At 48.6% G+C, this 14,498-nt stretch overlaps 1 protein-coding gene across 1 annotated transcript; it reads right to left on the reverse strand.

Moving 5' to 3' along the window:
• Window positions 1–1,494: 1,494 nt before the first annotated feature.
• On the reverse strand, window positions 1,495–8,574 carry LOC149336737 (uncharacterized). Its single transcript, XM_089554226.1, has 3 exons — window positions 8,135–8,574; window positions 5,900–6,050; window positions 1,495–3,502 (listed from the first exon to the last, which is right to left on the reverse strand). Exons 1-3 carry the CDS (start codon window positions 8,572–8,574, stop codon window positions 1,832–1,834), a joined length of 2,262 nt encoding a protein of 753 aa, XP_089410352.1. The 3' UTR covers window positions 1,495–1,831.
• Between the last annotated feature and the right edge of the window lie 5,924 nt (window positions 8,575–14,498).

A 14,498-nucleotide genomic window follows, 5' to 3' on the forward strand; every position in this document is an offset into this window, starting at 1 on the left:
ATTCTCCTTTCACTCCCATATAGGCATTCTTACTCTACTCCTCTCTGTTTACACCCTACCTCGCCCCTCATAGCTTGAGTTTCTTTGGGGTGTTAAACCCCAATAAACCAAACCTAACCGAACTTTCTGTATACAGGATACAATGCAACAGCGAGGCAGCACTGGGACAATGCGCTCTTGTCTTGGTAGTTTTCTTCGCCGCCGCGGTTTTCTCAATGAGCTGTGTTTTCGCTATTAACCGAAACCAATATGCCCACTTATTTCTGACTTTACGCTACTACGACCGAATAATTACGCCTATTCGGACCTACAACACACCAGCGTTTACCGTATTGTGGTTCGCACTCCATGACAAATTCCTGCTCCGCGAAGCATATCACATAATGTAGGGAATTCGGAAACCTTGCAGAAAACCCTGCACCTAAATGAACTTTTTCAGCGCTGCCTGAATTTCGTGAATACTGCGCGCTGTAGGTCATACTTATCGAGATACTGCTTGAACATTTCAGCTATCATGGCTGCTCGAATTTGTTGCCATTGTGTTGCCGAAGCCAGCCAATTTTCTCTTTTACAGTGGTGCAGCGGTTAAGCGATGCGCATCCGCCCAGCGATGGCAGGTGCTGCCAGCGGTGGGACTATAGTAAGACACAGGTTGCTATTTGCGAGCTCTACCTCTCCCAACCAGCCATTAATATACCTGCCACCGCCCCAGTGGTCCGGCGGGCAGGTTATTATGACGCTACAAGGACACATGACCTACATTCCATCCCAGTACTTCCTCGCAACACTACCGAAGCTGCGAGGAGTGCACAGGCAACGTTCTGACGTTGAGGAATGTAGTGTCAGTATGCAGTACGCATACAAGTATACAGGATAGCCTGCTTAAAAGTGCGCATGCGCCAAACGTTAACTCATATCGAAGCTTAACGTACGCTCGCGGTACGTAAGCTATTTCAGGAGTTTTGCGTGCGCGAACCTTGCATCATCTAAAAAATCGTTTCAAAATGGCGGCATCCTTTGAAGTAGGAGCTCTCGCCTCGAACTGAATTCGTCGTTGTTGCTAGAGTTTTCAGTGGCCATAAATGGGGCACCGGGCCATCGCTTCGTCTCACCTCGCCTATAATAAAACGTACGAGCGATAAATTTGCTCTATTTTTTAATAAGGGTGACGAGTCTGCCGCTTTTAGTCCTGAAGGGAAGCGTCGATTTGTTGACAAAATGCTTCCCCTTCTATACACCAGTTGGCGGCACTCAGCTGATCTTATTGTTCTATCAGTTTCTATGCGCTGAACTAAATGTACGAATGTGAAAAATGGCGTAAAGTCATGCAAAGTGCTTGCGCTTGGCGTACGTAAACGTGCATAGGGAGCTGGTACGTAGCGGGCGTAGTTTTATACTCTTTTTTCTAACCATATATGTGTACTCCGCGAGCAGACAACACGCAGACGGCCAGACCTAGAGGAGAACGTTTAACGCGCTCTCCTGATTGGCTGAGGAGGTGTCTGCGTTTTGTAGTGCTGCTAGTTATGGGATCGAGTGTAGGTGGCGCACCAAGGTTGTTTCTCCTAAAGCCCCTTTATAATATAGCTTCTCCAGCTTCTGCGGGGATTTTTCGTTCACAGCCGACGTCGATCGCCAACGGAGCCGGACTTTCTGCAGAACAGAAGCCTTAACGTTATCGCGTTAAAACGACACAAACCACCACAGTTATTTTGCACAAATCTAATTTCCCATATACCAAGGTCATGAGGAGAAAACCTGCAGCTCTCCTTAAACAGGCATGCATATGCTGCCTCCAGAACGCGCAATTCAAGGAGACGGCACAGGACTGCTACCGTATCAGGCGACACTTCTTCGCCGGGTTCATGGCGGACGCGTTCGCACATCTGAACGCCTGCGAAAAGTCCGCGCTGTGTTGGAGCGCCACATTGCACATGCGTTCGCCATCCACGTCCCCGCAGAACAGGTAGCAGAAGAAAACGAAGAAGAGTTCGTCTTCCTTCAGGGATCCGATTCCGCCAGCGCCGAAGCGTCTCAGGTCGCTCTTGAACGTAGCGTGCGTGTCGGAGCTCGCAGCTCGGAACGCCGTCCACGCCACGGCGACGGAAGCGACAGCGCCCTGGATCTCGAGGTCCGGGCTGCTTCCGACACCGGTTCCGGGAAAGAGGCACTCGTGGTTTTCGCCGTAGACACTTGCGGGACCGCCAGTGCTGTTTGGGCCACCGCTACTCTCGACGTGGTCGTAAAACAGCGCAGCGGCCAGGCGCGCACCGCTGCCGGCCATTAGCACCGCCGCGCTGACGTTGGTGGCATAGAACGGTTCTTCCATGTGCGCCAGGGCCAAGCGGAAATTTCGAAACCTGCCAGCAGCACGCCAGATGTCGCCATACGGGGGCGCTGGAACCGGCTCCTCTCTAGCAGCGAGGCCCCCGGCAGAAGCAAACGCAGCGTGGTGTATCCAGTCGTACACGGGACTATCGGTCATGTTGGGGTAGCGTTCGTAATGTCCGGCGAACGTCATCATGTTCAGTTGGTCCAAACCGGACAGGGCCCAGTCGAAATTTCGGTGCCTACTTGACGTGTTATTAATCAAGGCCAAGTTTGTGGCACCGAGCGCTGTTCTCCGGCGTCGCTGACCGGTGAAGGTTTCGTGGACGACGGTGGCCATGTGTCGGAGGTCCACGACCTCGTGGCTCATCGGCTGGTGGAAGTAGGCGTCGATGGCGCGCCCGTAGAACCTGTAGGATGTGGAGAAGCACGAGTCGTAGACGCGCTGGGTGGCGATCGCTTGACTCCCAAACAGGCTGGCCAGGACGTCGAAGCTGCCGTACTCCGCGAGTGTCTGCACGCACAGGCCTCCGACGAAGTCGTCGGTGAAGAACTCGCCGTGCTTGGCGTGCACCTCGAAGAGCGTCGCGAAGAGGTGCACGTCCTGAATGACCACGCCGCCTCGGAGCTTGTCGCCGTCGCCGTCCTGGAAGAGAGAGACGCCCAGGTGTCGCCTCATCATGCCGTCCCAGCGGGCCTTCGGCACCGACGGCGTGTATTGCAGGAAGAAGGACGCGTTGTCGCTCGTGGTGACATGGTGGGCCGCGTTCTGGTAGTCCTGGAAAAAGTCGTCCAGATAGTCGTACTGACTGGCGAGCTCCTTCAGCCGGCTCTCGTTCACATGGATGGCCAACGTCCTGTATGTGAGCCTCAGATGGCTCAAAAGGCCACCCGATCGCCGAAGACTCGCCAGTGCCTTCACGTGCTCCTGGAAACGCCGGGATCGACCGAAGTGCAGAGTCAGGTGCTTGGACGGCGGCAGCTGTGTTTCCTGGCTCGCCGTCTCCATGGTGGAGACGTGGAAAGCAACGGGCAAAAACAGCTGCCGCGACATGTAGAACAGGGAGCCGAGAAAGTCCGGGTGGTCGTTGCGAGCTGGCCACGTGATGTTGCCTTTGGCGAGCAGTTCGTTGATCTCGGGGACCCTTGGCACTTGGATGATCGCCAGGCACGTCTGCGTACCGCGATTTGCGAGAGAGATGTTCGTCATTGGCAAAAGAAATGAAGGCATTAAGAATGACTCTTGTGCACGTCGTAGAGTAGAGCAAGAGGGAGGGACCTAAGCGAACTTTCAAGGACATCTATGTGAATTTATATTAGGGCCAAATATTGTGGAACTAGCTGCGTAACACTACTTATTAAACACTTCGATCGTGCTTCTGGGCCTTTAAAACTCGTTTTAAACTTGTTTTCGCCCATATTGCCTTGGGCATGATGTCTTGACCAGCAGCCCGTGCTGTTAACTGAGTTAGCATGACCATGGTAACTGTGCCAAGTAGGCACATTCGACAGTTATTACCGCGGAGACTTTCCCGCCCTCCTCTCTTCACAATAATGTTTTATGATGTCACCAAGAACGTCACCATTTGCATTGAGGGTGCAGCCTGTATGTTCCTAACTGAAGGCACATTTGTCACAATGAAAATGCTAGAGTTTTCGTCACAAGTCAACAGAGCTTGAAAAACATTTGAAAGCAAAATTTTTATTCCTATCAAAACGATTGGCAATTTCGTTCAAGGAAAACTACTTCCAATTTTCCCAATGATGGTCATTCCTGCTAAAGGCCATGTTCCAAATCCAGCGCAATTTAGTGACAAGTAACAAATAAGTAGGTGGCGTGTGCTTGCACTTCAGGGTGAGCAGATACTTTCATGCATCGCACGCGCGCAACAGCTTTCCTGAGAATGAAAAAGGTTTTGGAGAATCAACAAAGATCGATCCAATAAACTGTCGACATACGTTCGCTGACAAAGCCAACCCGACACGAAAGCGCCATGAGAGCAGGGCGCATGCAATACCTGCCCCTTGTACACTGTCTCGATGCCCGAATGGGGCATTGCGCTCCACTCGCGGTGGTAACAAGGCCCACAAACTATTCGCGCAGGCTAGTTAACTTCTCTCGGCTGACAAGGACAACCAAGCTTAGTTGATAGGCTTCCGAAGCCGACAATGCAGAGGCCACTGAGCTAAGACAATGCGTTAAATATGGAAAGGCTTTCATGTACTGCGTTATCCTAAAGCAGAGACTGTTTTCCGAGATCGAATCTGCACAAGACTCGTCATTATACTGTGAAACTCTGCGCTCTCGCCGACGCTGGTCCCGTTCGAACTAAACCAGCTTTGAATTACGCAATGAACCCAAGACAGAGAAAACACGATCCCCATGGTACGCATTACGTGTGCCGACGTATGCATAAAATTTAGGAAATACTGTGGGGGTTCTGTGGTGGTTGCGTTATTTTCCTGTCTCATGTCCATTGTGTAATTTAGAGCTATAGTTTAGTTTGAAGATGATATACAAACTATATTCTTCATCTCACAAGTCGTTTGCAGCACTGTGAAAGGTACAGCTCTCTCGTCCAGTCAAGGCCAAGGACGACAACATCCCTCAAGTGTTTGAGCAGTGTCGTGACTTTTTTGAATAGTTATTGGAGTTATTGAAAAGGTAGTTCAGGATAGTGCTTTGACAGTACAGCGAGCGTTCCATTCACTGGTCAAGTTAGCACTCAAATCCCGCATGAACACAGCGTTGCGGATGCCTGCTGAGGAGTATGGCACTGTCATTTGAAAACATGGCTCCCGCTGAGTCGGCCCATGGCCGCGGTTTGTAAGGGAGCACGCGCTGCCCTTGAAACTGGCCGTGGTCGGCCGAGTCTCCTGCGAGCAGCAACTGGACACTGGTGGTCTCTCCTTCCTAACGATAAAGCCACCAGTCACAGGTTGAGGGGCGCGAAGAAACACGTTTTGCAGATCACACCATTCTGATTGCCCCAGATCACCGTAGCATTCACAGCGCTGCTGGCATCTTCTGAGATGGAGTATAGCCCCAGTCCTTGCCCTTGTGACGCTGTTTCGTGGTCTGCGTCATTGATACCGGGATTACACAAGCCATACTGCTCCCTAGTAATACCACGTAACATAAAATTTAAGGGTTTATGAATTAGACTCAGGCAATTAGCATTGGCTTTTCTGGCGAAAAATATTAGGAATTATTAACTCTCAATTATACCCGTCCCCATGAGGCAAATTTCCGAGGTAAAATTTCGAATGAACGGAAATGTGAAGACAATCAAGTACTTAAGACTTTTAGTGCGCCCCAGGTGCTAGAGATTAATCTGCAGGTTCGCACTATAAGGCACGTCTCTCATAACCCGCAGTGTTTCAACAGAACGCGAAAATCCAGTAATCGTTAATTAACTAGCGTGAAAAAAGTTGTGCTTGACAAAAAAATGGAACCTGCATTGTTGAAAACAACCCTCAATCTTCGTGCTGCCGGACCGCTGGCAATACTGGTTTATGCGGCTCCCCAGGGTTCCTCTATACTGCAGCTGTCCCGCAAGCCTGCACTCACGTATATGAAGTGAGCAGCCCTGTGTACGGGCTTCGGACTGCCCGTGGGGTCCGGTATCAGTCTCAGCCGGGAAGAGGCCCTCCTGGCCAGCTGTCCCCAGGACTCCGCCAGCACGCTGTTCTCACCGGTCCTCGGGTGCGATGCGTCCCACCTTGGGGGCACAAAGACAAGCAATAGGTGAAACAGGGTTACCTATTCTTTATTACCTTGACCAATGTTCCCACTAAACCATTAACTAGCGTGCACGTTATAGTACACAAAACTGCCATCCTTCTCGCCGTCCCTGGAGTGAATCAGCGAAAGCAATCTCGTTGATGTGCTGTCATGGAGAAAAGTTTACTAGATGCGGATCGCAGAAGAAAAATTACTTCTTTGCGTTTGAGCAACGCAACGCAACGCAATGAAAAACATTGAATCACAAGAGGGCGTGCGTGCTCCATCGTTTCAAAGAATACCAGCTGACTGACTAGCGAGGCAACGCGGAAATGTTTTTTTTTTTATCCCGAAAAAAATGCATACCGTGAGGCGTTCCACTTGTCCGCTGTTTATCTTTATATGTACGATTTACCTCGAAACCATGATTCTCACGCTCGCCTCTTCGCTGAAGATTGTGCGTTATTTGAAGTCATTAACTTTTCTAATGATCACTCTTATCTTCAGGAGTGATTGGCTAGGTGTCGTGCCAGGTGAAACCCCTGGCGCATGAAAACTTTGATAAAGTAGCCATCATTCTCTAAAAAATCTTTTCCACCATTTGAAAAGCAATCAGTTTACCAGTTGTCCTCTTGAAATTGTTTTAGAGAAGAAATACGTCACACATAACATGACACAGCCTAATCACAAATAATATATTTGGAAACATTATATGAGAGAAGGTTTCAGGTGGCATGCATTAATGAATTACCCAAAACAGACAAAACCTGTAATGCACAAATCGGTGATCAGTCTAGTTCTTTATTTAGATTTTAGACACTCGAAATTTAAAAAAAATTAACATGAACATAAACATAGCCTTTCATTAAGAAAAAATACAACCGCTGCGTCAGTGATCCTTCAGTGGCCCTGTCGGATAAGGAGCTCGTGTACATAGACGACCGGCTATATTTTTATCCTGATTAGTAACATTTATTTATACTTTTGTGCACCATGGTTGTGACGTGCGCAGTTTCCGGTTGGTTCCTCTGAACGCTTAACTTCGCCTTTCTGTTAAATCTTCACTTGCTAGTCAGCGCTTGTGGTACCTTCCCCTTTCATTTGTGTATCATCCACTTTGCGCTGTTTTCCATGTAAATATAAAAAAGAGCATTTTGATTTATACGTTTTTATTGCACCCAAGAGTTTTCTCCCTCTTAGGCAGTCCCTTCCCAGGATATGGCTTAACGCACATTGTGCATGTTTGTGCTTCGAATCAGTACAGAAATTTCCGCATTGGAGGCCCTCTTGCAATCACCACGTACAGAACCCCCTTTTATGTCACTTTTTGGAACCCCCTGATTGCACAGCCAATTGTAAGATCTCTTTAACAGTTATGTACAGTTTTCAAACTAATTGCCACAAAAACACACCACAAGTTGAAGCTTATATTTCAACACGTACGCACTAACACTAACGTTCAACTCTCTTCTCTCCCATCCCCAAAGCATTACACTTGTTGCCTAACGCCACGAGCTCTTTTCTATATCCAAGTTTCAGATCTGCAAACGAAGAAACTATGCTGCATATCTATGCTTGAACAACATGTATATTTTTCTTCCTGGTCTGAGCTTATAACTTAGGCGCTGTTCGCAGTCCCTGAATGCGCATATTCTTGCGCACTGTTTTCGCTCCATCAGCAGCGCTCTTGGCCCTGCAGTACGCAAAAGTTAACGAATATGCGCCGATAACAAATTGTAATTGGTCATTAAGAAATCACGATCACGTAATCTCGGAGTGTGATTGAGCTTGTTTGCAGCGTAGGGTACATGTCGTATATAGCGCATGTTCGGGACCGGTAAACAGTCCATGTAACTTCTTGAACCCGGGGGTTGGGGGGGGGGGGGGGGAGCTGTTGTCCCTGTAACTTCTTGAACCCGGGGAGGGGGAGGAGGGGTCTGTTATAGGCCTGAGAGTATTCCCTTATCTGTGCGCCCTCAGGTGTATCCGGTACACGTCGTATATAGCGTGGCATGTTGGGACCGGTAAGCAGTCCCTGTTGAGAGTATTCCCTTATCTGTGCGCGCTGAACCATATCCGCACCTTCCGCACGCGTACGCGTAGAAGTTGTCGCACGGAGGAGCGCTGGCGTTCATGGCGTCGGCGAAGAGCTTCGCGTAGCGGTCGCACTCCTCGCTGGTGCACACGGCAGACGCCCGCTGGGCCTGGGCAACCCTTTGTTTGTGGGGCAGAGGGGCCGCGAAGGCCAGCTGCAGGGCCACGATGAGCACGAACGCAGCGAGGGCCATGGCCAGCGAGAGGTACTGCGCGACTCCGGGATCCGCGACGTCGTCCGGAGGGTAGGGCTCCGAGCTCGGGAACGCCTGGTCCTGCTCCCCTCGCTGGCCCGCTACCGGTTCCGAGACGGTGCGCCGGGCCTGTGGTCCGTCCCGCGAGGAACCGAAACGTCGATAGGGAAGCAAAAGAGGATGTACGCTGCCCTGAGACTGCGTGACGGACGACGCCTGTTGTGTAGGACACATGACGTAACCCTTTTGAAGCACCTTCGTGCAGGTGGTGGCAAGTCTTTCAGGCATAAAGAGGGCGTGTGTTTTGAATGCACGCGTCGTGTGTCTCTGTACGTCCCTGCTATTCTAGTTTAAAGGAGCCAAAAACCACACACACACACACACACACACACACACACACACACACACACACACACACACACACACACACACACACAAAAGGTTGGTTTGGTTTGGTTTATGGGGGTTTAACGCCCCAAAGCGACTCAGGCTATGAGGGACGCCGTAGTGAAGGGCTGCGGAAATTTCGACCACCTGGGGCTCTTTAACGTGCACTGACATCGCACAGTACACGGGCCTCTAGAACAGGACAGAGGACTGGACAGTTGCCAGCTAACGCTAACAAGAAGTTCTCTTAAGCTATGTTTCTAATACAGTGGGCCCTTCTATTGGTGTGCCATCAATACCTTTAAATTACAACGATCAATTACCAACTAGGCGAACAAGTTCTCTTAAGCTATACATCCAGTACAGTGGGCCCCTCTATTTGTGTCATCAATGTCCTTAAATTACAATGATCAATTACCAACTAGCCCAAAAAGAAGTTCTCTTAAGCCCTTGCTACTGCCGTGGTTCTGCATGTTACCGTTTACAGATCATTAGCTGAAATGAAACTCAACATCTCTCGGCGCGAACAAAAACAAACAATACTTATCGCTCTAGGCCTGCTTATCCGGAGTTCACCATGAACGTCCATGAGTCCAAAGGAATATCACTCGATGCAAGAAATGGCAGCTATCGACCGGGCGCGCCTCGAGCACTAACGAATTATGCGGGAAGGCAATAGGCTGACCTGAAGGCTTAAGCTCTAACCTGTGGTAGCTCGATGCGTACTCTCCAGGCGAAATGAAATTCTTCCTCTGGTGTGATGCTCAAAGCGCAGTAATAACGATTTCTAAAGGAGCAGGTGTATAGACTTGCTGACAGTTTTGAGCCCATCACCTGTGTATATGGCCTCGGTACTTGTTTTAATTGTGGTATGTTGTAATAAGATACGACTTTCTTAGACACCAGCAGAGTTCGCTGATCCGGGTACTAGACCATCGCGCACAGCAGGCTTCAAGAGAACAGCAAAGTGATTTGTAAATAAAAGAATAGTTACTGCTAAATTCCGCCTGAGAGCATATTTGCAGCCAGAGAGGCAAGCCGTACAGTGAATCAAAGCTCGAGAAGCTGTATTTAGAGTTCGACAAATAGCCGGAATATGCACTATTATTATCCTGTAAATTCTCCAGTAAGCTCAGTTCGACCACGTGAGCGCACACTTCGAGTGAGCCGCATGAGAAGTCCTCAGAGGGATGCTTGATGTTTCATTGCTGGAAAACTATTGTGTTTCAGGGCGTAAAATTTCTGCTTACCCTATACATATATTACACTCTACAAAAGTCTGCGCATAGTTTACACTGCATATATCTCAAGCCTCACCGTGCGCGAAATACCACACACCAAAGTCAACCCAGATCATAATGATTGAAGGAAGGTGTTCCACCAGGCTGCAGGACACTTATGGTGTTCCTGCAGCTTCTAATCCTTGGAAGCTGAACAGGCCTCTCGTCCGCCTCTCCGCGGAGCTATGCAGCTTCATCATCATCATCATCATACTATCTACGCCCACTGAAAGACAGAGGACTATCCCATATACCTCCAGTCAACCCTTCCCTGCGCCAACTGCGGCAATCATCCCCCGCAGACTTCCCACTCAGACTCTCTGCCGACCCCTTGATGGGGGTGGTGGCAAACTATATTCAAGGAGGTGTTTGGGCCCAGGCCCTATTGGCCCAGGTCCTCACAAATCTAGGTGGAGCTCCCTTTCCGGAGCCCAAATGGCGTCTAAAACCGCTCGCACCGTGGCTACCAAGGTCCGTTGGGACTGCAGGTCATGGCAGCCGAGCAGCGCCGCCTCCCAGGCCTCCCTAGAAGGGTGGCATATGAAAGATTGGGAAGGGTGGGGATTAGAAGGGCAGGTCCAGACCATGTGGAAAACATCCGAGAACGTCGCTCCACAGAGGCTGCAGCCCACATCAAATTATGTGCTGAAGTGCTGGAATACTGCCGGGCACAGCGTTATATTTGTGAAAATTTTTAGAAGGAGCCATTCGTCTGCTCACGAGAGACCCCCACAGGGTTCTGGAAAGCGACGATGACTTACCTCTCCCTGAAACCCCGTCCGCTATCCTAACCGACCATCGGTTACCAGTTCTAAACTTTAACTTTCATGCCCACGTTCATTTCCTATATTTTAGTTCAACTAGGATATCAGAAAATTGTGTTGTTTTTTTTTTCACTAACGCACTGTGCTCTCGTCATTTCCCTTAATTATACTTATGAAGTTTTCTTTCCACAGCTCGCTGCGTGCGCCTCAATTTCCTTTCAAGCCTTTTTGTTAGCCTTCAAGTTTCCGCCCCATAGGTGAGTACTGGCAAGATACAATCAATGTGTACTTTCCTCTTCGGGGATACTAGCCGGTAAGCTGCTATTCATGACCTGAAAGTACCTGTCAATGCACAATACCCCATTTTATTCTCCTAGCTATTTCACCCTCATGTGCTAAATTTGCGGCCACTAATTGCCCTAAGTAGGTGTATTCCCTTACCACTTCCAATACCATGCCGCCTATTTTAAACTGTTGCTCCTTTCACAGAGTTCTCTTCTTGTTATTCTATAATAATTAAGTCCTCACAAAATCTGAGGCGACTGTACTGTTCTCTATGCATTCACAATTTCAACCCTTTGAATACCGCTCCTAAACACGCGGTGAACAGAAGTGAAGAGAATCTGCCTCTTTCTCTGACATCCACCTTGATTCCATCTCTTTTTCACTGAAGGACAATGGTCTGCGTGCCTTTCCTACAGATATTCTGTAGAACCATTCCATATGCCTCTCCTCCGCCATCATTACGAAATGCTTGCATGAAGTTTCGACTAACTCAAATGCTTTTTCGTTTTTTTTTTGAAGGCTCTATATAGAGATTAGATATATCTGCACATTTCTCTATAACCTGATGGACGGTGTGAATGTGACAGTTGACTCGAACCATGAGATTTAAATACGTAAAAATAAGAAAAAAGAGCACTGCGCTTCGCAGAAGCTTCATGTCATGAACAGCAACTGACCAACATTCCAAAAAACAAAGTATTTAACAGGTATTCGCTCAGCAGTGAAGCCGCAACTTAAAGGCACGCGGAAAGGACTGAAAGTGAATTGCATACAAGGGAGCGAGCTGTGAAAAAGAAAATAATAGGCGTAACGTTAAGCGACAGGAAGAGTGCAGAACCGGTCAGGGAGCAAACGCGAGTTAATGACATCTTAGCCGAAATTAATAAGAGGAAATGGACATGGGCAGAACGTGTAATGCGAAGGCAAGAAAAGCAATGTTCGTAGAGAGTAATGCCGTCTAATCCAAGAAAAGTTATAGAGAGTAGCAAGACTCGACAGGAAGTTGGGAGGGTGAGGAGGTTAAGTACTTTGCAGTGGTCAGGTGGTCGAAGATAGGAAAACACAGGGTTCTTGATTAATGGGAGAGACATTTAACCTGCAGCGGACACAACTGCGCTGATGACGACACCGGAGAGGAACCTCTAATCATGGATAAAGTAGTACCAGCTAACGGAGGTAGCTTCGATCGGATCATCGATCCCTTGCGTTTATGGCAGTTAGTTGGTTTGCATTGTGGTGGGGTATATTGCTTGCAAATCATGCTTAGAACTTCTGACTTTTTTGTTTGTAATTACAAAGTGTTACGTCTGCTTCTTTTTAGTTTCTTGATGGCACTGCACAGTATTATTCTCCTGTTCGCTCTCCCGCTATACCGCATTGGTGCTGCAGCGTACGCCGTAAACAAATTAATCAAAATTACTGGCAGCAACCGTATCCAATTAGCAACCGAGTAGGTGGCTATACGAAACCACGAAAAGCTCCAGAGGCGGTAAAGAGCGGAGTGTATGAGTGAATGTTTTAAAAGACAAGCGGTGTAAGTTGTAAGACAAGCTCGAGCTCAGAAAACTAAAGATTTGGTATTTCTTGATGTTTAAATATTGCAGAAAACAAACACGCACATAAGATGGCATTATGCAGGTGACCGTCGCGGACTGGGAAGTTTCTGCCTATCCTTCGTCTCGCGCAGGTGACCTCCATACATCTTGCCGACTTCTGTGAGCCAATACTCCCTCACCTTCACGTCAGTGCGCGAGTAGAGCTGTTTCGTTTTGCAGCGCTCAGTCTTTGTTTTGAAAAGACACGTTAGACAAAGACACGTAGCCTTTTGTAGACAAAAGGCTACAAAATTTATCACCGAGTTTTATACCACACATTTTCCTGAGAATGGCACGCATGAAGCATCAGCTTCTTCGCCTCGAACGCCAGGGTTGTCCGAAAGTAACATCCTGAAAGTGGAGCGGCGTCTACTAGTATTGTATCGCATCATATCGTATGGTATCGTATTGTATTGCATTGCACTGTATTGTATTGTACTGTATTGGGGTTTATGGAGCATAAAACTCAGACCATCATGCGCCAAACACGTGGTATAATTTCTTTTTAAAAAAATGGGTGTCCTCAGCGGCAGTCCTTGTGCAGACAAGGACTTTGAGGAGCTCAACAAATCAAATAAAGACCCCAGCCTTCTTCTCAGGCCTCCGAAAATGAATGAGGTGCACCACGAAATGCATCAAAGCACAGGGTAAGGATTTTTAGAGTTTATAGTTTTTGTTATATTATAGTTTGTTTAAGAACGCCGCTTCTTTCAGGAAACTAAAAACCTATTAAATATGTACAAGTGAATTATCGCCTAAAAGTCTACTAGATGCATGGAACCATCTCCGCCAGCGGGACACCGAGAGTGAATCCGAGTACCCAATGTTCCGCAAAGGGCATCCTTTTCTCCATTTCACCTAGGAAGTTCGTGAAATATTTTTGCTGAAGTAGACTCTGCTGCCTTCCTATGATCGTTACCTTTACTGCTTTGCTTTGCTCACCTCACTGTGGAGTCCAAATTTCGGCCTCACGGGTGATCGAACGCCAGAAGATACAGGACATGTCGGTTCTACACTTTAGGCATGGAGCAGTTTTAGATCCCATTTTCTGTAATCTCACTCGAACGTCGTTCGACAAAAGCGGAGAACTTGAGACCAGACACAAAACCGAACCGAGAATAGCATCCAGCACAAAAACTAATCGTACTATAGCCTACAGCGGGATCGTCAGCACCAAGAGTGGATGCGTCCCTGGATGCCTCAGACCAGTTGACCATTGGCCACCACCGCAGTCTCCGGCGCTGCGTCTTTTAAACAGTTCTAAATTATAGCCTTCGTCATTTTTGATCCCTTCGTTTTGCGCTTTGAAATGCTTGGCGACATAGCGAAAGTTCAGTACCGAGAAAAAAAGGCGAATGAGCCAAGAGTTAGAAATCATTGCCTATGTCGCCAGCAGCAGATCTATGCAACCACACACGACAGCGAGAAAGGTGGTGGTGGTGGTGAAAACATTTATTTGGAAGGCACAGGAGGCACGTTTGGATCAGCCCGTAAGGAACCGATGCTTACAAGCACTAGGTGGAGGTCCCTAGTTTGGGACCCCAGTGGCGGTGGCCACCACCCGGGCGCGCCAGACTAAGGCTTGTTGGGCCTGTAAGTCGTGGCAGCCGAGCAGGGTCGCTTCCCAGTCCTCCCGAGTTGGGCTGGGGATGGGGGGAATGGCCGGGTTGGAGGGGCAGGCCCACACCATGTGATAGGTGTCAGAAGACACTGCACTACAGTGTGAGCAGCTGCCGTTAATGGAGAGGTCAAAATGTTTTAGTGCAGCCGGGCACAGCAATGTATTGGTGAGAAGGCGGAGAAGGAGCCGCTCATCCGCCTTCTTCAGGCCTTTAAATGGGCGAGGG

The sequence above is a fragment of the Amblyomma mixtum genome, chromosome 7 (genome assembly GCF_055824585.1).
Source record: "Amblyomma mixtum isolate Tamu chromosome 7, ASM5582458v1, whole genome shotgun sequence".
NCBI classification, from domain to species: domain Eukaryota; kingdom Metazoa; phylum Arthropoda; class Arachnida; order Ixodida; family Ixodidae; genus Amblyomma; species Amblyomma mixtum.